Here is a 24,235-nt window from a genome sequence, read left to right on the forward strand (position 1 = left end):
AGAATTCCTACCAGCTGTTCAAGGCCCCCTGTATCAGGACCAAATCCCAGGGTCTACTGAAGGTATTTATGAAACATGACAGCACTGAGGCAGGGGCTTCCATTTTTCTGCAGAAACAGAAACCCTCTAGGCAACCTTTGTGCAAACAGAAAAAGATGCCCTTTCCTCAGGGTGAATACAGCCTGATACCAGTGGCCATAGTTTGGCCTGCAAAGTCCTCTTCATCCCCTAAATGGGTGACTGAAAATGAGTCCACTTTGGGCCTCTGGAATTCCTGTAACAATAAGAAAGATCTCATTTGAAACTGTGTCAATCTGAGTCTGCTTTTCTTACCCAGAGCACTAACATGTCATGTGTCTTCCTACAGCTCCTGAGGATGGACCTTTTCCATTCCATAATGGGGAGGCTGTGGAACAAAGTGAAGAAAGCAAAGATCGGACCATAATGCTCATGGGAGTGTCCTCACAGAAGATTTCTGTTCGGCTAAAGAGGACTGTCGCCCACAAGGCCACCCAGACCGAATCACTGCCTTGGATTGGCAGTGAGGGCCCTTCTGATCCTTTTGCACTGTCTTCCCCAAGGAAGACAGCCCAGGACACTCTGTACGTGCTTCCCAGTCCTACCTCTCCATGCCCCAGTCCACTCTTGGTCAGAAAGCGGGCTTTTGTCAAGTGGGAGAATAAAGAATCCTTCATGAAATCAAAGGAGGAGCTCCGTCACCTCAGACTCCCAACCTACCAAGAGCTGGAACAGGTACCTTTTCCTTTTTGCAGACTCTCTCAGAGAAGCGGGGCTAAACCAGGGGAGGGCACGTAAACTGAAGGTTCAGTGCAGGTTGGTTACTAGCAGAATAAAGCAAGAAAAGAAAGGAAAAGAGGGATTCAGGCTTTCTCTCAGGGAAATGTGTGGGGGCCAAGTCACATTACATGGCCACAACCGGGTATGTACAGGGCTCCCTACTGCCTAAAGGTGCCATTTCAAAGTGCTAGCGTCAGGGCCCAAAACTGTTCACGACAGGCTCCTTGAGGAGAAGACAGTTCCTACCGATCCATTTTGCCGTGCTGGCACCACTCCCCTTTCTAGATGGGACTTGAAAGTGACCTTTCCTAAGTCCTCCTTCCTTACACCTTTTACTCTGTCCGTCAGGGCTATGCTTTGGGGCCTTCATGGTTGCCTAGGCATCTTCCTAAAGGAAGGTAGGTGATCTGTGTGCTACCAAAAAAAAAAAGTATTATAACTCGCCAAAGAAAAAGCCTCCCTCTTAATGTAAATGAGGGGAATAATTTCTAACATCAGATAATGTGCTGATCTCTACATATGTTAGAAGAGCTAAGTCAGTAGTAGTTGGCAAGTGCATAGCCAAATATATCTAGCAATGTAATCTATAAAATGGTAAGAATTGTACTACTGGGAGCTGCTTTTTTCTGTTAGGCTCATAGTGTCTAATAAGGGACCTAATGGAGACAGAATAAGGTTTACCAAGAAAAGGAGAACAGGAGTTTGGGAATACACTGCCAAAGATGTGAGAAGGGGATGATAAGGTTAAAAAAGGAAAGTAGGAGATGGAACAACAGGCAGTTTTCAAATACTCTACTCTCTAGGGTCAATTACTAATATACTTCTTTTTGTTTAGGGTACAAAGCTTACACTAAGCTGGCTTAGACAGATTTCTTGTCATGGGGACAGTAGTTTCTTACCAATGGCAGATAAGTCATTTTAGACATAGGCTACATTAGACCCAACATTATCATTCACTTTATTAAAGGGGAGGAATGTCTATCTGCCTTTCCCGCCCCCCTAAAAAAAAAAAAAAAAAATCAAGGTTGGCAATGTTTTTGGAGGCCTATAGTTATAAATATAAAGCCAACATCCACCTAGGCAGAACTTCTTACATAATTCTACACGGTGCACTGAAACTGCAAGATGGCCTCAGGATTCCCGCCTTGTTCTCAGTGTTGTTCCTTTCCTGGCAGACTCCAGGATCTGAGTTAGAGACATGTTTAAAGAAACAAGTTACGGACATATTAGGAGGAACATATGAGAAAAGAACAGATGAAAGGTACTCTCTTGCTCACACTATTTTAAGACATGCTTTAAGTCAATGAAAAGGTGGAAACTGCCAAAAGTAACTTTGAAGAAAAATGAAAGAAATCTTAAAAAGCGAACTCAAGAGAAGAAAGATATTTACAAAGGTTTGTGTTTCTAGTCCAAGATGTTTCTTACACTACCTGCCTATTAAACTCTGTGGCCTGTTTGGTCCTCTGTGAAATACAGGGCGAGGACTCTGTATGCTCTCTAACATCTGCTTCAGATCTGGGTGTTGTACACACCCATGAAAAGGAACAGTGGTGTTGGCAGCACTACTACTTGCTGCAAAAAGAGTGTGGTGGAAATATTTCAGATGAGGGAGGTCCAGAGTAATTCCTACCCACTAATACCAGAACTCATAAACCCTCTCACCAACTTCCCAGTTGCCTCTCTTTACTTTTTTTCTTGTCATACGGACCTAGGGAAAAGAATTCACAATTCCGTTTTAGAAAAACAGTAAGTCCCACTTTCCTATTAAGTAAAATCCTTACCATGACTAGTCTGTCTGCAATTCAATAGCCACATCCACAGCTCACCGTGAGCTTTAACTCTAAAAGGAAGTACATTAGTATTAACCCTACAGAAGAGTATTTGAAAATTGCCTGTTGACCCAATAACCTACTTTCCTACACTACTCTAGCAAAGGTGAAAAATAAACAGAATTAGAAAACTGTAACTATATATTAGAAAGGTGTGTTAACCACTTATTATAGTATAAAGACTTAAAGGAGTATTAAAAAGAACTATTATCTAATTTCTCAATGAATTCACAGCATAAAGAGGTAAACTGTGACATCAAAAATATAAAAAGGGAGAAGTAAAAGGGTAGAAAATTTATAGGCAAATGACGATAACGTGCTATTTTATCTATGATATGTTTTTTATAAGCCACATGGTTACCACAAAGCAAAAATCTAAAGTAAAGTTATAAAACATAAAAAAGAGAGACTGAACAAATTACCATGGAAATCCATCACTTTACAAAAGTAAGTGTAGGGAAAAGAAAAAATGGAGATACAAAACAACCAGAAGGCAAACAATAAGATGGCAGTAGTAAGTCCTTATACATCAATAACCACTCTAAATATAAATAGATTGAATTCACCAATCAAAAGGCAAAGAGTGGACATATGGATTAAAAAACAAAAGACCCAACTATGTGCTACCTATTGGAAACTCATTTTAGCTCTAAAGACTCATAGCTCAAAATGACGGGATGGAAGAGGATATTCCATGTGAGTAGAAACCAAAACAAAGTGACTGTAGCCATACTTATATCAGACAAAATACTTCCAAGCCAAAAACAATAATGAGAAAAGGTACAATTGTAAATACATATGCAGCCGTCACTGGAACACCAAAATATATTAAGCAAAAACAGATCTAAAGAGAGAAAGAGACCATACAATAATAGTAGGGGTCTTCAATACCCCACTATCAGCAATGGATAGATCATCCAGACAGAAAATTAACAAGGAAATGTTAGAATTGAACCACACTCTAGAACAAATCAACTTAACAGACATATATAGAAAATTATATCCACTAGCCACAGAATATATATTCTTGAGAGCACAGGGAACATTTTCCAGGATAGATCATATGATAGGGCACAAAACAAATCTCAGCAAATTTAAAGATTGAAATCATAACTATATTTTCAGACCACACTGGTATGAAACTAGAAATCAACAAGAGGAAAACTGAAAATTTACAAATATATGGAAACTGAACAATCATTGGGTCAAAGAAATCAAATGGGAAATAATCACCTTGAAAATGGAAATACAACATATCAAAACTTACGGGATGCAGCAAAAGCAGTTCCGAGAGGAAAGTTTACAGCAACAAATGCATATCGTAAGAAATTAGATCTCAAACAACCTAACTTTACATCTCTTGGGACTAAAAGAACAAAAAAAAATTCAAGCCCAAAATTAGCAGAAGGAAGGAAATCATAAAGATCAGAGTAGAAATAAATGAGAGACAAGAAAAAGAACAGAAAGGCCCAACAAAACTAAAAGCTGATTTTTTTGAAAAGATTGAAACTGACAAGCCTTTAGCCAGATTAAGAAAAAGAAAGACTCAAATAAAATTAGAAATGCAAAAGGAGATATTAAAACTGTTACTACACAAATTCATGAGACCACAAGAGACTATTATGAACAATTATATGCTAACAAATTAGATAACCTAAAAGAAATGGATAAATTTCTAGAAACACACAATCTACACAGATAGAATCAGAAAGAAATAGAAATCTGAAAGAAATAGAAATCTGAACAGACTAATAACAAAGGGACTGAATAGTAATGAAAAACCTCCCAGCACAGAAAACCCCAGGATAAAATGGCTTCACTAGCAAATTCTACGAAACATTCAAAGAAGAATTAACACCAATCCTTCTCAAACTCTTGAGGAGGGAATACTTCCAAACTCATTCTACAAGGGCACAATTATTACCTTATTACCAAAGACAGATAAGGGCACCACAAGAAAACTGTAGACAGTATCACTGATAAATACAGATACAAAAATTATCAACAAAAATTAGCAAACTGAATTGAAGAACGCATAAAAAGGATTATACACCATAACTAAGTGGGATTAATCCCTGGGATGCAAGGATGGTTCAACATAAGCCCACTCTCGTCAGTCTTATTCAATATAGTACTAGAAGTCTTAGCTAGAGAGATTAAACAAGAAAAATAAATAAGTCATCCAAAACAGGATTATCTGCAGACAATATGAGCCTGTATATAGAAAATCCCAAAGATTCAACCAAAACACTGTTGGAACTAATCGACAATTTCAGTAAAGTTGCAGGATACAAAAATCAACATACAGAAATTAGTTGCATTTCTATACATCTAAAAAAAGAAATAAAACTTTCCCATTCACAGTGGCATCAAAAACAAAAAAATACTTAGACTACATTTAACCAAGGAAAGTGAAAGATCTGTACAATGAAAACTACAAGACTTTGCTGAAAGAAACTGAAGACATAAATAAATGGAAAGACACCTGTGCTCATGGATTAGCAGAATTAATACTGTTAAAATATCGACACTGTCCAAAGCAATCTATAGATTCAATGCAGTCCCCATCAAAATACCAATGGCATTCTTCAGGAAATGGAAAAAACAATCCTAAAAATTATATGGAACCACAAAAGACCCCAAATAGCCAAAGCAATCCTGATTTTTAAAAAAATTGGAGGTACCACACACCCTGATTTCAACACTACAAAGCTACAATTATAAAAACAGTATGGTACTGGCACAAAAATAAACACATAGACCAATGGAACAGAAAAGAGAGCCCAGAATTAAACCCCTGCTTGGACAGTCAGCTAATATTCGATGAGGGAACCAAGAGCACACAATGGGGAAAATATAGTCTCTTCAACAAGTGGTTTTGGGAAAACTGGAAAAAAACATGCAGAGCAAGGAAACTGGACGTCTTACACCACTCACAAAAATTAACTCAAAATGGATCAAAGACTTAAACATAAGATCTGATATTATAAAACTCCTGAAAGAAAACATAGGGAAGACGCTCCTCAATATTAGTTTTGGCAATGATTTTTTGGGGGATATGACACCAAAAGTAAAAATACCAAAAGGAAAAAATCAACAAATGAGACAGACTACATCAAATCTAAAAGATTTTGCAAAGCAAAACAACAAAATGATAAAGGCAATCTAATGGGAGAACATTTTTGCAAACTGTCAGATAAGGGGTTAATATCCTATATACACGTGTGTGTGTGTGTAAAAAACTCATACAACTAATAACCAAAAAAATCCGATTAAAAAATGGGCAGCTCTGACTGGGTAGCTCAGTTGGTTGGGTGTTGCCCCATACACCAAAAGGTTTTCAGGTTCGATCCCCAGTCAGAGGCATACGGGAGGCAACCGATTTATGTTTCTCACATCAGTGTTTCTCCCCCCACCCCCTTCCTCTGTCTAAAATCAACAAACATATCCTCAGGTGAAGATAAAACAAAATGGGCAAATGAACTAAACAGACATTTTTCCAAAGAAGACATACAGATGGCCAACAGGTACATAAAAATGTGCTCATCATCACTAATCAGGGAAATGCAAATCAAAACTAAACTGATAAATAAAATAGAGATATAGAACCATGGAGCAGTCAGACGAGTTTCAGATGGAAGTGTGGAGATTAATCAAATAACTTAGATGCATATATGCATGACCTATGGGCACAGACAATAGTGTGGAGAAGGCCTGGGGGAGCAGGAGGGGTGGAGGGGATTAATGGGGGGAGGGGACATCTGTAATAGTTTCAACAATAAATTTTTTAAAAACTACAATGAGATATCACCTCTATACCTGCTTGAAAGACTGTCATCAAGAATACAAGCAATAAGTGCTGACAAGGACATGGAGAAAGGGAACCCTTGTGCACTGCTGGTGGGAATGTAAATTGGCACATCTACATCCATTGTGGAAGATATGGAGGTTCCTCAAAAAATTAAAGGAGAACTACCTTATGATCCAACAATTCCACTTCTGGGTATTTATCAGAAGAAAGTGAAAACACTAACTCGAAAACAAATGCACCATCATGTTCACTGCAGCATTATTCACAATGGCCAAGATACCGAACAACCTAAGTGTCCATAGACAGGTGAAAGGATAAAGAAAATATGCTACACGTATACAGTGGAATACTATTCAGCCATAAAAAGAAGGAAATCTTCCTATTTGTGACAACATGGATGAACCTGGAGCACATTAGGCTAAATGAGATAAGTCAGAGAAAAACAAGTACTGTATTGTATCACTTATATATAGAATTTTTAAAAGCCAAACTTGTAAAAGCAGAGAATTAAATGGTGGTTACCAGGCAATAGGGGTGGTAAAATAGGACAGATGTTGTTTAAGGGTACAAACTTACAAGTGGTAAATTAGCCTGAGATATAATGCGCACTACAGAAATTATAGACGACAATGTTGTATTAAAATCATCCAACTTGCTAATACTAGAATTATTCCAACTACTAAAAAGGATAATTATGTAACATGATGGAGGTGTTAATTATAGATACAGTGGCAATCATATTACAATACATAACTATCAAATTAACATGTTGTACACCTTAAATTTGCATAATGTTATGTGTCAAATATATTTCAATTAAAAAAAAGTCAAGACTGGAAACCAACTGGTGTCCATATAATTAAATCACTGAAAATTAGATAACTAGATCCCAGTTTAGAGGATGGCATAAAATTCCTGTCTTTATGAAAAGAGTTCATTCGTTTTCAGTGATTTGGGGGTAAAAACACTTGGAGAAAATGAACTATGTTCTGAGTCACTGCTTTCATACCTCAAACCAGACCAGAGACTATTTCTGCCAAGTGTAGGTCTCCTGCTTACACAACCTCAAAGGTTTTGTCATTATCCACCTATAGCCCAGGAATAGTTTATTCTGCCTGTTAGCCATTAGCATCTTTGATATGATTAACAAACACTAATTGCTATTTGCACATGCTCATTTGATGTTTAACTTGTTATTTTCTATTCAGGGTAAAATAACTGTCTTGAAAATAGTTTTTAATGCTCAGCCACAATGAATGGGAGATGTCAATCAAGTATAGTACTCCCAATATTGTAACTGATTTGCTATTCATTGCTGCTTTATTAACATACTTCATTCTTCTTTCTCTTTAGGAAATAAATACACTGAAAGCAGATAATGATGCTCTAAAGATCCAATTGAAATATGCACAGAAGAAAATAGAAAGCCTCCAACTTGCAAAAAGCAATCATGTCTTAGCTCAGATGGAACAGGGTGACTGTTCTTAGCCCCCAAACTCCAGGACCACAATCTGTAGATAAGTGTATCAGAGATCTCACTTCCCAAACCAATTCACACAAAGAGCCCCGGGAACCTTAAAGGGACCAGCCTTAAAGGGTACTTTAAAAAGGAAAAGCTAGTCAGTCTCCCCCCACCCCCCCCAATGTGTGTGACACTGTTTTTCTCTTCCAGCCAGTTGAATCAAAGGAGGAAAACTGAAGAATGCAAACTCTTTCCATTCATACCACAAACTTTTCTTCCCTGAGACTAATGGCAAAAGCATGATAATGTGACTATAGTTTTCTGACAAGGTAGCTTCTCCTATGTGGCCTGCCCGGCTGCTGCCTCCTTAGAACTAAAATCCCTGGTAAATGAATTTGCTTCCTTCCCCGGGGTTTTCTGTGAACTGAGGGATTTACTTTGTTCCATCCAAAGCTTAGTTATAATATTAAAGTAGATTCACTTCCTCTACATTCCAGCATTCTTTATGAATCTGGTTCCCAATTCACTACCTCAAATCTAATCAATTAGCCTTTCCCCTGTCTTTCCTCACAGCACTCATACACACCAGGATATCTATCTAGAAATGAACTTCTAGAGATATAGGCACAAATTGTGGGGGCCTAGTCAACCAGATGACATTATCCAGTTGCAGATCAACTCGTCGTTTTAGTCTCAAAGTCGTAATAAAATAAGTAATCAAATTAAATGCCTGAAAACATGGCTATTATCATCTCATACATGACTGGATAAATAGCTAAAATAAACATAAGGCAAACATGATGTTTGTCCTCATATAATCTACAGTGGATAGAATTAGGACTTTATGGCAATTTTTTTTAAAGTCTGTTTAGCTCTTTTTTTTTAAAGTAACTATTTTTGAGCTGAATTTATGCTTATACTACCTTCACTGTTAATACTATTTAGAAATAAGCTAATTGGATCAGAGCCTTCAACAACAGCTGACAGTGTGTATATATGTATATATGTATTATGTAAATACAGTATCAGGCATGCATGTGACCAGGAATTTTGTTTCCTCCTTCATAAAATGTGGAAGCAAATTAAACAACTTTTAGTCATTCACACAAATTCACAGATGTAAAGTTCAGTTTGTTATAAGGTAAAGAATTTGCTTACAATGTAAATTGTATTTGGCAAAATCACGAGAGCAAGCCCTGTGAGTTATCTATTAATGAAGGTTAATGATAAATGGACTCATTTAGCTCACTGGGTAACTGTTCACAAACTCCTTTTTCAGACTCTGTCTCTAAAAAAATTCATATGATCATTTTCTTTGGGCGGGGGGGACACTTACCTTCCATGCTTGGAAAGCCTGGTACCAAACTGACTTGAAATTCATAAACAAGTTGGCCTGCATATCAAGAACATAACCCCAACCATTAGATGTTCCAAACCTAAAGCCAGCAACACCAAGTCTTAATCAGAATGCAAAGTACATATACAGTGTAGCTTCCCTGGAGGATTCAGACCATTAAGACTAGTTCCCATTTGCATACCTCCTGGTACTGAGCTTTAGTAATAAAGCTAGTGACTAGTTTTCCGTTATGTTTTAAAGAATCACTTTACACACAGACTTACCCTTTCCTAAGTCCAAACTCAAAAATCCCACCATCTGGTATGTAAACTTATAGAAGCTACTGTACTTTGCTACTTACTTTATAGGGAACGACATGAGTTTATGATAATCTTTTTAAAATTCATAGTCTTGGCCATTATTATTTTCCTCTGATATAAACCAAAAATAGTACAGCTCAATTTTTTTTAAACATAGCCATGTAACAATTTTTTTTTTTCATTTTTCTTTCCCTCAACCAAAATACAGATTCCAGGTTAGTTTCTACATAAAAAATCTGTAATCTATAGGAATTCAAAAGGTCAGTCCCCTAATTAGTCAAATTAACAAGGCTAGAGGGTCACAAGCATTCTGGAACTTACCACTGAAATGGACAGGAAGCAGTAATTTCACAGGTTTTTACAGCCCAGCTAGGGCCAAAGTAGTACAGTATGTAAATATTTGTGTGGAATCTACAGAAATCATCTGGAATAGATTTTTGGTTATTAAACCTAGGATACAAACTTTTTTGTCTTGTACTGACTTGAGATAAGTTTAGGCATATATTTATCTGCCAAAACAATGACAAACTTTGTTAACAGCAATGTCACTTCTCATTTTCTTTAGTAATTGACTTGCCTTTTTACTAGTTGTGAATTTCTGTCTAAAAATGTATTATGTAAAAGAACTGTAAGGAAAAAAACAAATGTATAGATTGTAAAGTTTTTTTATACCTAATGTAAGTTTTCTTTGTGTAATATTTATATGATAAAAGACATTAGGATCCCTATAACATAGATGTGTTGTATTTGTTCTAGTTTGTGAATATGTAGAAACTTCCCCTGACTTTTTACTATAATCCACAGCTGAGACCACTCCCCTATCATACTAACCAAACACTTCTGGAAGGAAAAGCAAAGGAACTAATAATTATTCAGTATATTTTTTTCTAAATATTTTTATAACACAAGGAAGTAACAGTACAGAAATATTCAACCTTTTCCCATCTTACTGCATGATGACTTACAGTAGACCCCCAAATATTAAGTCTATAAACACTTAACACTGAAGGAGACAAATCTGAGGCTGTCATTTCTCTGTGGCTTTGGTCTTTAATGCCACAGTTCTAAGAAAACTAGCAAGTAGAGAACCTTTGAAGCTGTGGGTGAAATTGGCAGAGGATGATGGTTCGACCTAGTGTACAGACCACCCAGAGCAATTCATTTGTGCTCGTGCTTATTTAGTGATTAGAGATAGCCGTGATTTCCCTTGATCGCCAGCCATTTTCTGTTTAACCAGACCAATGAAGAAGGGAGAACATTCCACACTCACTCGGATTCCAGCACAGAATGGATCAAGATGCACTTGGATGTGGATGTATTTGTCATTTTGGCAATTCATAATACTGTATACAAAATAATGAAGCTACTCTGACAACCTGAACCTAAAGAAGAGATTAAATTTCCTCTCCTACAGCCCCTATCCCATTCCAAATATCTCTGTCCTGTGCTCCTTACAATATATAGTATGATTGCTCAGAACATTCTCTGGTCACAAATCTTTTTTGCCTTTTCAAAACTACTTTTGACACAAATACAGGTAATTAAATGTTTTTGGTTTAAAATGTGTGTTTTTTCTATTTAGTGAGGCAAAGATTCTCTGCTCTGCAGAACACAAGGGAATAGTTTCAAAGAAAACACCCGATCCCCTCTTTTGCTGAGAGCTAATGTGTAATGGTGGGTGGTTATGTATGGACAAGACTCATGTTCTTTATACAGACCAGATGTGAGGACAGTTACCTTCTTTAATCCAGAAACTCCCAGTAAAGACTTATCTATAGATGCTGTTAGATAACAAAGGCTAAACCAAGGCAAGAAAAGAAAAGGAGGGAAAACAAGGTAATAGGAAAAACTAATGAGAACCAGGCAAAAAGGAATGGAGAGGAAGCATTCATCATACTCTACATCTGTATTGCCCTCAATGTATAAAACATTTTCACATTATGGCCTTTCACATTAAGGTCCCAGAGTACCTTACTGCTATTTTAGATATTGCTTAGCACACTCTTCTACAAATTTTTACTGAACAAAGATTATCATGAAAATCTTAGCACAGAAGAAATAAAATATTTGAGTCTGGACCACTCAGCTTTTTATTTAAGAGGAGTTTATAGGAATGTAGGAGCAAGTGCTAAACTTAGATAAGATTTACAGAGTCCTGTGGATAATCTAACAGCACTCCTATGAAGGTACAAAGAAATCTTACAGAAATTGTAAACTAATGTTTCTGTCATTATTCATAATCCTTTAGCGATAAAACTTGAAGGTAGTTGTAAACCCCTTCTGTGTCAGCAACTAAAGCTCCCAAAATGAAATGAGACAGAAATATAAGAGTTTTAAATGGACGTTTTGTTTTAAACTAGTAATTCTATTCAAATATTTTACTCCAGTGGACTCTGCTTATGTATTTTTAAAAATTATTTTTCAGAGGTCATAACTACTGATAAAAGTGTTTTCTTAATTATGGAAAACATTCTTCTCCAACAATTACAAATAAAATTAAGTCTCTTCATTAAATATAAGCACATTTAAAAATAATCTAACTTTACAAATAACCAAAAAAATTCATTTGCCTATACTAATTTCTTTGAAGGGTATCTTGAAAAACACATGGCCAAGACTGCAATATATATAGTATTTACTTTGAAAGTTTTAACATTATTTTAGATTTCACCACAGGGTTTACTATAAAAACAAAAAACCTGCCAAATATCAAATACCATTTGTCCACTGGTACTCAGCTTTCTATCTATTGAGTTGGTTAAAGCACAGAAAGTTGTTATGCACAGGTGTTGACCAGAAGCCTACGTCGAGATACGGACTTTACAGCGGGAATTTAAAAAATCTGTGTGGCTCTCTCTTTTTCTCTCTGTCTACATTAAGAGAAAAATGCATTACTTGGCCCACCTCTTAAACCATTCACAATAGGCCCATGATAAATTCCCCACAAATTTCACTTGTACTTACATCTTTATGAAACAACCCGAGTAGGACTCAAGCATCACATTCCTCAAATGAGGACAGATCAATCCTTGAGACCTTTGGTCATTTTAATCCACAGACCCCTCAGCTAGTACCATGATTCAAATTCACAACTCTACATCACCAAGTCTTTGACTGCTCCAACCACCAAAACACATATAACCCTTCTCTCACCCTGAGTTTTCCAAATCTAGCTGTGAATGAGAACTACCAAGAGATGCTTCAGCCTACCTCTGATCTATTAACATTGGAAATTACTGCTCTAATCCTACATAATACAGTTCAGTCTGCCATTTAATATTCCGATTATCTAAAATGATGACCTGAAGGATGATGAAAGAATTTATAGGAATATTTTTTACACCATCATGTAAAACTGTTTCATGTCTTTGTCCCTGTAGAGTAATTCTGACCTCAATCTAACTTTGCTTTGTCAAACAAAATCACAGATTTCAAATCCAGTTGGAAAATACATGAAATATGCAAACCAAAAAGTAAACTCAGGCTTCAATTAATGGAACTTTAACAGAAACCTGGGCAGAGGAATCACTATAAAAGAAAAAAACAAGTCATGACAACTACCTATCAAACAAAATTATCAGTCCCTTTCCCTATTTTGTGAAGTAAAATTAATAAATACAGATGAGGCAACAGTCTATTAACAAGCGGGGTCTGTTTTATGTGTCTCAAACCTGAATAAAATACAGGTAACAATCTAAATTCAATCATAACAATAAAATACTTTCCATTTTCCAAGTCTGATGGTAATAAATATTTACATTTTTAAAAATAGCCTTTGCTCATTTTTTTTGTTTTTTTTAAAAAGACATGACATGCTCAAGGGTACACAGAATATGAAAAAAAAATTCATCACTCTAAGAAATCAAATAGTAGTACAAAACAATGCACTTACATATTAACCCAATTCAAGAATGGTATCAAGGAATCTAACATGGTGTTTACTTCATAGATGACATTCAAGTATGTTATTTAGAACACTATGCCTAATGTATCTATCAAGAAGTAAGCACTGCTAATTTTTGTAGTTTTTAATATCTTCTATATCCACCACCACCTCCTCCATATGGATCTCCATAACCTCTCCCACCATAGCCCCCTCTCCCACCATAGCCCCCTCTCCCACCATAGTCTCCCCTCCCACCATAATCTCCCCGACCTTGGAAACCTCCTCCTCTACCACCCCCTCCCCCACCCCCTCCCCAGCCACCTCTTCCACCCCCACCACCTCCTCTACCACCACCTCCACCACCCCAACCACCCCTTCCGCCGCCTTCTTGTCTCTTTTGCCAAGGTGGCATTTCGGGTGGTGGTGGTTCGATTTCATTTGGCCGTCCTCCCCTGTCAGGCACCCTTCCCATCAGCACCTGTATGAAGAAACATTTTCTTTCAGTTTCTAATATTTTAAAAGTTAAAATTTACATAAAGGATTCAAGTAATATTGAACTTACTGATCTAATACAGAAACCGAAGCCAAATATTTAAGGACATGAAAGTATCAGAATGGCAGTATGAATTAATATTGAAAATATAAATGTGATGTGTGACAAATTCCTCACAATGTGGTATTCTTTTTAAACTAGGGAAATATTTCTAAAACTTAAAGGCTTGTTATTTTCTATTATTTACATTTGTTTGGCAAATTCTGTAACAAATGTAGCACCCATCATACTAAGAAACTTTTTAAGCAAAACATTAATACACATAAACTACAGACCCTAAATTAAATTCATATCCTTTTATACAACAACAACTCTGGGCTTTCCATTGTCCCTAATTTGGTAATGGACTAACCAATAAAAGACTATTTCTAAGCACACTTTTATTTCAACAAGTATGAAGTATATGTGATAACGTGGCTATAATGAGGTCAGAGATTAATAATTACTATAATCCAAGGTAACACCGCAAAGAGATACAAGGATTCTTAATGAACTATTCCTCTCTAGTGAGAAACTTAAGCTCATTAACTTTCAATGATGACACTAGTTATTATTAAAAAAATAAACATCCTTCCTTAACCATGCTTTACAATACTTTGAAGAACAAACCAAGAATTTAAGACCCTATAATTCTGTAGAAAGGCTCTACTATATATGCCCATGAAGAGAGAGAGACAGACAGCAGTGAGGAGGGTGCCTCCCCACCAACCATGGCCAAGGGTAAGCCAAAGAGCTTTCTACTAGTCTCTTTCAGGAAGAAGGTAAAACAGTAACTGCCTCAACCAAACTGACCTACGAATCAGTTAGGTTCTACTTCCACTGATTCTCTAACCCAAACTACGTTTTAGTAATTTATGTCATAAATAAAGACAAAAAGTACAACATTCTCACCATGGGGGCAAGGTTCAAAATATGTAAACATTCTTTTAAAGTCAGCAATAATGTCCTAATTACCAAATCCAAAAAACAGCTTTTCTTGGTTGGTATTCTCACTGATCTCTCCACCAAACATGCTATGTTGGTGGGTATATGAGATCACTGCTCCAAGAACTGATAACATTGCCTTCAAAAGGACATTCTAACATTGTCTTTGTTCATCTTTCTACCCTCTGAAAAAGTCCCAGAGAGAACCCATCAATGTTCTTCCCTAATGCCCAGGTTTCTGATACACAGTTCTGTTCTGTATCACTAGTAGCCTCTTAGAAGTACTTACAAAATTTGGAATTCAAAAAATACATCCTGCCATGTTGATATTTTAATATAGAAAATTAGGAACACCGGCCTAGCTACAGGGCAAGGTTATACATGGTAGCGGCGATGATTTGATTAAAGTTGCTACCATGTGCATTGACACCACATAATGTGTGCTGGTCTGTGTGCACACTTTCTACCCTGGAATAAAATTTATAAACTTTCTCTTGGCTTTGCATCATGTCCAAAGGGATACTACTGGGTTGGCTTATACTTGCAATACAAAAGGGAAAGCCATTTAGTTAAGTAATGATTCAGAAGGAAAGGAATGGGAGAATGTTGGCAGATACCTGCTGAGTAGGTATCCTGAATGCTGTCATCCTTATGTTTATCCTACACCAATCTCGGGCTTCTACACACGTTGGCTTTGAAGGACCCTCTTATTTCCCTTGAAGATTTAATTAAATTCAACCACATCCTGTCAATTGTTTCAGTTTCAGTGGAATCTTATATTTCTGGTTTAGTATAACAAGAAATTGGTCTCTCAAATGCAACATAAATAAAAAAGATTGCCCTCAAATAATTAGACTATAAATTATAAACTCAGAAAAGAGATGGGCAGTTCCACTTAAAGAAGTAGAACTCTCGATGCAGTCAAGAGTAAATAACGTGATGCAAGATATTAACTAACATACAGGGTGGGGCAAAAGTAGGTATGAAAAATACAATAATAAATAATAATGTAAGAATACACTCTGTATTTCGAGGGCTCACAACTGTAAACTTACTTTTGCCCCCACCCGGTATTTAAAGACAGGACACTTTCAGAAGATAGAGGAGGTTCATCTAAATTGGAAGTAGGAGGCATGAACACTAGTGCCTAACTGAGCAATAATGAGGCAAATTGACTGAATAAACAACCATCCCTCTGGCAAGGTATCCTGCATTAAGGATACATTTCTCACTTTATTGTGTGAGAAACAATGTTTTGAAATTACCTCAATCCCTTACTTCTGATTTTTTGCTCTTTTGTAACAAAGTCTGTCATAGGCTGCTCTATCTAAATGAGTACATTCTAGTTGAGCTAACATACATTCCAGACTAGTTTACGGTTGCTGCTGTTAAAGTAAAAAATTCAGACTTTCTGAGCTTAAGACCACTGTCAGAAAAATGGATCTACACTCTGAATGAGGAAACCTCTAAGAGACTCAGTAACTTGCCCAAGGTGATTCCTCTAGGTAAACAATAGAACTAGGATATGAACCCAGATTTGTATATACACAATCCCAAAGCATGTACTTCCCTTACACCAAGGATACAGGGGCTCTGTTAGTACCTGAAACAATTCCTACAGATTTTCAGTGACACAGAATGATTACAAAAGGGAAAGACAAATAATTCTTCCTAAAGCTATTGATAAAAACAATTCTTAATTCCTCTGAGTCAGGTAAAACTTTGGTTTACCTTATGAATACAGAAATTCAAATGAACACGCACACAAAACTAAGCCTCGATGGACTGAAGCCCTGACGCCATCTTCTCTAGTTGACCAGGACACAAAAGAAAGACAGATTAAAGTATGTAAAAACATCAAATGATGATACTATAGATTCATTCTCCACTGTACTGAAAGAAAAACCTACCTTATTAATGGCGCATGCCGTCTTCTCTCGGCTAGAGCCGCTACTTGTCCTAATGATCTTGGACAGATCTTCACGAGCAGCAAGTAAATGTGCCAATGTAATCGTTGTCTTGGGTGACAAAGCATAACGCTTAGGCTGATAAATTCTTGCTATGTCATCTGTTTTCACCTAAATGACAATAGTTAAGGAAAGAGCAATGGCAGTCATAAATATCTTATCATTTGTATGTAAAATGAAATAAGTAAACCAACAGATGCTAAAATACACAACTACCAGTATCAACTGACTCATTAAAAACTAACACAAAAAACATTCCATTCATAATAAAAGAAAACAAAACACCTAAAAATACCAAAAACACACACAGGACCTTTCAGAAAAAAACAGTAAATCTTATAAAAACAAAAAGAAAATTTGAATAAATGGAAGAAATACCAATTTTTTGGATGGGGACAGTGAATATTATGTTTCCCCCCACATTAATTGATAGATTTACTACAATCTTATTGGAATGGTTTTTGAAAGGATGAAGGAAATAAAAGGAATCTAAAGTTAATCCAGAAACTAAATATTTAAGAATGACTAAAACAACTTTGAAAAAGAAGAGTTCTATCAGGTATTAATATGCAATATGAAATTACCATCACCTTAACAGCTAACATTCTTTGAGTACTTACTGAATGTGCGAGGATACTGTTCACTTAACAGTCATTTTTTTTATTCTCAAAATACTTGTTTAGAGTGGTTGTATTTATTACCTCCTTTATACATATGGGGGGGGGAAGGGTCTTAGAAAGCTTAAACAATTTCCCCCAAATACAGAGAGAATCCCAGCTTTGCCCACCTACTAATGAAGATCTGCTTGAACCCCAAGCATAGGTGTACCGATGACAGTATACTATCCTACCTCAGTCCAATTACATAGAACTTGGGGAGGAAAAATAGAGACTGATAAAACAAAAAAAGCAATTGAGATTCAGAGCCTCATACATGTATGAATGCAATAAATGACAGAGGGAATCAAGGAACAGTGGAAAAGAAATGGATTATTTTTAAAATGGTGTTGGAATAAACTGTTGGCTATTTGTAAAAATAATAAGGTATACCATATTGGAATTTCAAAACATTGTTTAATGTTTTATCTTAAATTGAAAAAATATATTATAAATATTAAAATTTCTATACATCAAAAAATAAAAAAAATCAGAAGACAATGGGGAAAATATTTTCAACAAATAAAGCAACTAGCTAACTTCCTTAATATATAAAAAGCTCAATCAAAAGAAAAACAGGAAGATCCTAAGAGGAAAAAAAGACACAACACAAACATAAATTTAAAAAAAAAAAAAAAGAGGAAATTGAAATGACTAACAAGCTTATGAAAAAAAGTTAAAACTTTACCAACAATAAAAACATACAAATGAAAAGAACTTAGTCTTTTTAACTGTGAAGTTAGCAATAAAACTGATAATATTCTAATTAAAGAGGCTAAACTAAAGACAAAATTTCATTTACCTTACTGATAAGAGTTTAAATTCATACCCACTCTCTAAAAAGCAATTTGGCCATGTCAATCAAGAGAAGTGTCAATAACCTTTGACACAATAAATTTTCATTTAGGGATCCACCATAAGAATATACTTTGAAATGTGTAAATAAAAATTATACATATTAACATTCTTGGTATTAGTTATATAGAAAAAAATGTATAAAAGTAAATTACAGCTTCACCATGTGATAAAATATAGTAGCTATAAACAGATACTAAAAGGAAGTACTATTATATGAGATGACATGAATGAACCTTGAAAGCATTATGCTAAGAAGCGAGGCACAAAAATCCACATACTGTATGATTCCATTTACATGAAATGTCCAGAATGAACAAATCCAAAGAGACAGAAAGCAGATCGTAGTGGTGGCTTCCAGGGAAGGGACTGAGTATTGGGAGTGACTGCTAATGGGAGCATGCTTCTTTTTGGGGTGATGGAAATGTTCTGGAATTAGTGGTTAACAGATACAAAATACAGTGAATATACTAAAAACCACTGAATTGTACTTTTTTTTTAATATATCTTTATTGATTTCAGAGAGAGGAAAGGAGAGGGAGAGAGAGAGAGAGAAGCATCAATGATGACAGAGTCATTGATCGAGCCCACAACCTGGGCATGTGCCCTGACCGGGAATCGAACCCGGATCACCTGGATCCCAGATCAATGCTCAACTGCTGAGCCAGGCCCGTCCGGGCTGAATTGTACATTTTAAAGTGGTGAATTATATCTCCAAAAATAATTAAAAATTAACTTTGAAATAGAGCTTTTGAGATATGAGACAATGATCAGAACATAATCAGTGAAAAAAACGCAAACTATAAAATTATACTCACAATCTTATCTCAATACTAGCAAAATAATGATAATAATAAAAAAAGATTAACCATACTAATAAAGGTATACAATCTTTTTGAAGAGTAACTCTGGAGTTTGCATCAAAAGCATTAAAATCATGCATTTACTAAGTCATTTGCCAGCAGCCAGGAGGTTGGCTGAGCCATGGGCCTCAGCTGTCCTCCCCCTTTCTCTCTAAGGATGACCCAGGAGGAGACAAACTACCCTTGGCTCTAGCGCCTGCCGGCTTAATCTGGTCTGAACTCTCTCACCCCAGAGAGTCCTCCAGAAGAAGCCTACCACCCCATCTTCACTTGTCCTCAAGAGCCCCTCCAATGCCCAGCCCACAGCTGCCCCTGGCCAGAACAGTGATGGGACACCCATTTAATGCACTCCTTCACAACTGACTTTGAGATTGGCATCCTCTGGCTAAGGGCAAGTTTGAAAATGTGTATTTGGCTTGTTTCACCGTGGCACTCAAGGTCCTCTTCAAGTCTCAGATCGAGAAGGAAGCTGTGGAGCAACAGCTTCACAGCGAGACAGAAATTCAGGCCCGCCTGCAGCCCCCAACATCTTGTGTCTCTACAACTATTGCTATGACCTGCAAAGGACTTCTAGGGGATACCCCCACCACGGGGAGCATTACAAGGAGTTGCAGAAGAGCAGTACTTTTGACCAGCACAATTCATGGAGGAACTGACAGATGTTCTGCGCTAAAGGAATACAGTGATTCACAGAGACATAAAGCCAGAGAATCTGCTCTTGGGGCTTCAGGGAGAGCTGAAGATTGCTGACCTTGGCTGGTCTGTACATGCCCCTCCCTGAGAAGGAAGACAATGTGTGGCACTTTGGACTACCCATCCCCAGAGATGATTGAGGGGCGCACACACAATGAGAAGGTGGGTCTGTGGTGCATCCAAGTACACTGCTATGAGCTGCTGATGGGAACCCCCCCTTCGAGAGTGCTTCACACAATGAAACTTACTGGAGCATCGTCAAGGTAGACCTTAAGTTCCCCTCTTCAGTGTTCACGGGAACCCAGGACCTCATCTCCAAGCTGCTCAAACATAACCCCTCAGAACATCTGCCTCTGGCCCAGGTCTCAGCCTACCCTTGGGTCCAGCCCCATTCTTGGAGGGTGCTGCCTCCCTTGGTCCTTCAGTCTGTCTCCTGAATTGTCCTTGTCATTTCCTCAGTTGTGTATTTTATGTCTGTATATGTATAGTTGGGAGGAGGGGTCCCTGGCCTGTTTCCTGATCCTCTACTTCCTTTTTATTTAACAAAGGCTAAAGATTTAAAAAAAAAAAAAAAAAAATCTTGCATATTCTCTGATCAAGAAGTTCCATTTGGACCAGAAAGACCCTGAATAGGCAAGCAATCTTGAGAAAGAACAACAAAGCTGACACCATCATACTCCCTGATTTCAAACTGTATTATAAAACTATCATAATCAAAATACTATGATATTGATATGACATAGCGATCAATGGAACAGAAGACCCCAGAAATAAACTCATACATGTATAGTCAATTAATTTATGACAAACAAGCCAAGTATATACAATGGGGAAAAGACTCTCTCCTCAATAAATGGTGTTGTGAAAATTGAACAGCAACATGCAAAAGAATGAAACTGGACCACAATCTTAAACCATACATAAAAATCAACTCAAAATGGATTAAAAACTTGAATATTAAGACCTGAAACTTGAAAGCTCCTAGAAGAAAATAAGGCTGTAAGCTCCTCAACATACGTCTTGGCGATGATTTCTTTGGATTTAACACCAAAAGCAAAGGAAACAAAAGCAAAAATAAACAAGTGGGACTATGTCCAACTAAAAAGCTTCTGAACAGCAAAGGAAACCAACAACAAATTAAAAGGCAACCTAGTGAATGGAAATATTTGCAAATCATACATCTAACAAGGAGTCAACATCCAAAATATATAAATAACTCATACAATTCAATAGCAAAAAATAATTTGATAAAAAAATGGACAGAGAAACTGAATAGACATTTTTCCAGAGAAGATATAAAGATGGCCAACAGGTCCATGAAAAGATGCTCAACATCACCAACCATGAGGGAAATGCTAATCAACACTGCAATGAGACATCACCTCACACCTGTTAGAATGGCTCTCATTAAAAAGTCAAGAAATATACACTTGAAACCTGTATGATCCTATTAACCAATGCTACCTCAATAAATTAATTTTTTTTTAAAAGGTCAAGAAATAACAAGTGTTGGCAAGGCTATGGAGAAAAGGGAACCCTGTGCACTGTTGGATGTTAATGTAAATTGGTGTAGCCACTATAGGAGGTTCCTCAAAAAATTAAAAATACAACTATTACATGACCCAGAAATTCCTCTTCTGGGTATTTATCAAAAAAAAAACACAAAAAACAAAAACACTGACTCAAAAAGAGATATGTACCCCCATGTTCACTGAAGCATTATTTACAATAGCCAAGATACAGTAACAACCTAAATGTCCATCAATGGATGAATGGATAAAGAAAATGTGGTGCGCGCGCGCGCACACACACACACACACGAATATTATTCAGCCTGAAAAAATAAATAAAATCTTGCCATCTGCAACACTATGGATAGACCTTGAGGGCATTGTACTAAGTGAAATATATCAGAGAGAGACAAATTCTACATGATCTCACTTTTATGTGAAATCTAAAAAAACGAAACAACCCCCTCCCTTGTATTTAGAAAAAAAAAAGCAGCTCATAGGTAGAACAGATTTGTGGTTGCCAGAGAAGGGATGATGCAAATGGGTAAACAGAGTCAAAGGTACAAATTTTCAGTTAAAAAATGTCATGGGGATGTAATGTACAGCATGATACCTACAGTTAATACTGTACTGCATGTTTGCAAGTTGCTAAGAGAGTAAATCTTAAAAGTTCTCAACACAAAAAAAATTCTGAAATTTATTGTGATCATTCAAATAATTTATGTTCTATGCCTAAAACTAATATATGTCAATTATATATCAATTTTTAAAAAAAGAAATTTTAGTAATATATCAGGAACAAAAATTTAGCTGCTGAGGATTTCATTAGAGTCAAACAAGAGACAAAAATTAAAACCTCAATGTCAATAAAGCATATCATTCTGTGTGATAAAATTTTCTGTAACATTTTAAAATGCTGCAGAACAATATTTGATGAGTCATTCAATAATATCAGGCATATTGTGTGGGGGATAATATTAAAGAAATATTAAATTTACAGGAAATTTAATAAGAAAATTCAGGGTATAAATGCATATATTCATATAATCAATTGAAAAGGATCAAATGAAAGGACTAATTTGACCTATAAATAGCCTAAGAAAAAAACATTTAAAAATTTTTTTCCACACTAAGGAAAAAAGAACAAAAACACAACCTCTTTGTCCTAAAACATGACGAAAAAGACCAAGATGAAAAATAAACTATCAAGATTATTTCCTAAAGGCATATTTTCTCAAAGTCCCCAAGTTTAAGGCTAGTAAAGAGTTAACATGCCCATAAATCCAGGCCACTCGTAATGCTCAAAGAACAGAACATGTCGAAACTCATTTGGGATTTCTCTGTAAACTTAAGGCCAACACTGAAAACATCCTCTAAGTTATGATGTTAAGACACTTTTAATGCACTACCACCTTTCACAGTTGTCCTTATATTCCTAAATTCTTTTTCTCATTAAAATTCTATCAGGTTAAACTGAAGACTCAACATGTATACAACCTCCATAAGTTTCCAGAGGTCAGTAAAACTAATACCTCCCATACATCTAAGCCCTACTGCATTTCTTGAGGTCAGCAATCGTGTCATCTACTTCTTTGGTAACTCATAGCTCTTAGAGCAACTGGGCTTCTCTGTACAACAGTCACTTCAGTGACATATACACACACATCTCAGGAGTTTAGCCTAGTGTACGTGCAGAAGAGAAATACGCTTTAACCATCTGAGAAGCTGATTAGGTACTACAAATACAGAAATCTTCTAAAAATGTTTTATACCTAATTGTGTAGGGTATGGAAATGCTCATCCAGGACCAGGTCCATCATAGTGCTGCACACGAGACGCTGAATAAGTGTTTATTGAAAGAAAATACATAAATGAAAGTTTTCAGCTCCAACACATAGCTACACTATTACTATGCTCAAAAAAATTTTCCCTGAAATAAGTTTTCATTTCACCAGCAACTCTGCTCGAATCACTCTTCAATTTTCTGTATCTGTCTGCCCAGTGTTTGGAAGGAGGCTCTATGTACAATACATGAGGGAGTATTTCTAAGTAAATGAGTCAACAAAGAGAATGGAAAAGAAAGGATACAGATAAGAAGGGAACCAGAATCTCAGAAAATGAAATGTGGAGCCAAAAATAGGGGTTAACTCAGTTCATTTGTAGAACAGTCTACTCCTCCAGCCCCTGGTGCCATGCTGCCACTCCTCCTCCCCTGGACAAAGGGGAAAAAGTGTATAGAAAAAATGAGGTTTCCTATCTTGAAAAAATGAGCAGCTACTGAGAAAAAGACTTCTATAAGAAGGCATTAGGAATGCCCACAGCACAATAGCGGGCTCCAATGCCTCCTGTTAACAATGCCAATCAATGACTGGAGTTTCCTATCAGCTTTTCAGTGTCTTGCTCTTTAAAACAAACAACCAGCGACCATCGTGAATTTGAAGAAAGCCACTACAAGTGAAAAAAACAAAAAATAACCCTGTAGGAAAGAAAAATAATTGAAGGCCAAAAAAAGGTGGAGTTTTCTTTTTGACATTTTTTATCCTCATTCAAGAAGATAGCATATCCATATGAGAGAAAAAAAAATATGAAAAAGAAAAACTTAAGAATCAAAATGAATTCCTGGAAAGTAAAGATGGCAGAAACAAAAATTCAATACCAAGGACATTTCCAAGAAAGTGAATCAGAGAGAGAAAGAGATAGAACATGAGAGAGTAAATAAAGCAACTTAAGTGGATCTACCCAGAGTGTTCAGTACCCGACTAAAGATTTTC

At 36.4% G+C, this 24,235-nt stretch overlaps 2 protein-coding genes and 1 pseudogene across 2 annotated transcripts in view; 2 read left to right on the plus strand and 1 right to left on the minus strand.

The window, feature by feature from the left end:
* The window catches only part of RASGRP1 (RAS guanyl releasing protein 1), an 80,086-nt gene extending 70,716 nt beyond the window's left edge, over positions 1-9,370 (plus strand). Inside the window, exons 16-17 of the mRNA XM_087815018.1 lie at positions 368-753; positions 7,792-9,370. Coding sequence (XP_087671144.1) covers positions 368-753; positions 7,792-7,926 — 521 coding nt within the window. The 3' untranslated portion in view covers positions 7,927-9,370. The remainder of the gene's footprint in view (positions 1-367; positions 754-7,791) is intronic.
* Positions 9,371-13,189: 3,819 nt separating this feature from the next.
* TSLIG3B (tRNA splicing ligase complex subunit 3B) overlaps positions 13,190-24,235 on the minus strand; it is a 29,837-nt gene continuing 18,791 nt past the window's right edge. Inside the window, exons 7-8 of the mRNA XM_016220375.2 lie at positions 16,830-16,997; positions 13,190-13,920 (exon numbers count right to left, since the gene is read on the minus strand). Of these exons, the coding sequence (XP_016075861.2) occupies positions 13,585-13,920; positions 16,830-16,997 (504 nt within the window). The 3' untranslated portion in view covers positions 13,190-13,584. The remainder of the gene's footprint in view (positions 13,921-16,829; positions 16,998-24,235) is intronic.
* LOC107543002 (aurora kinase B pseudogene) lies at positions 19,418-20,390 on the plus strand (annotated as a pseudogene).

Source organism: Miniopterus natalensis, chromosome 1 (genome assembly GCF_054644295.1).
Source record: "Miniopterus natalensis isolate mMinNat1 chromosome 1, mMinNat1.hap1, whole genome shotgun sequence".
Taxonomy (NCBI): domain Eukaryota; kingdom Metazoa; phylum Chordata; class Mammalia; order Chiroptera; family Miniopteridae; genus Miniopterus; species Miniopterus natalensis.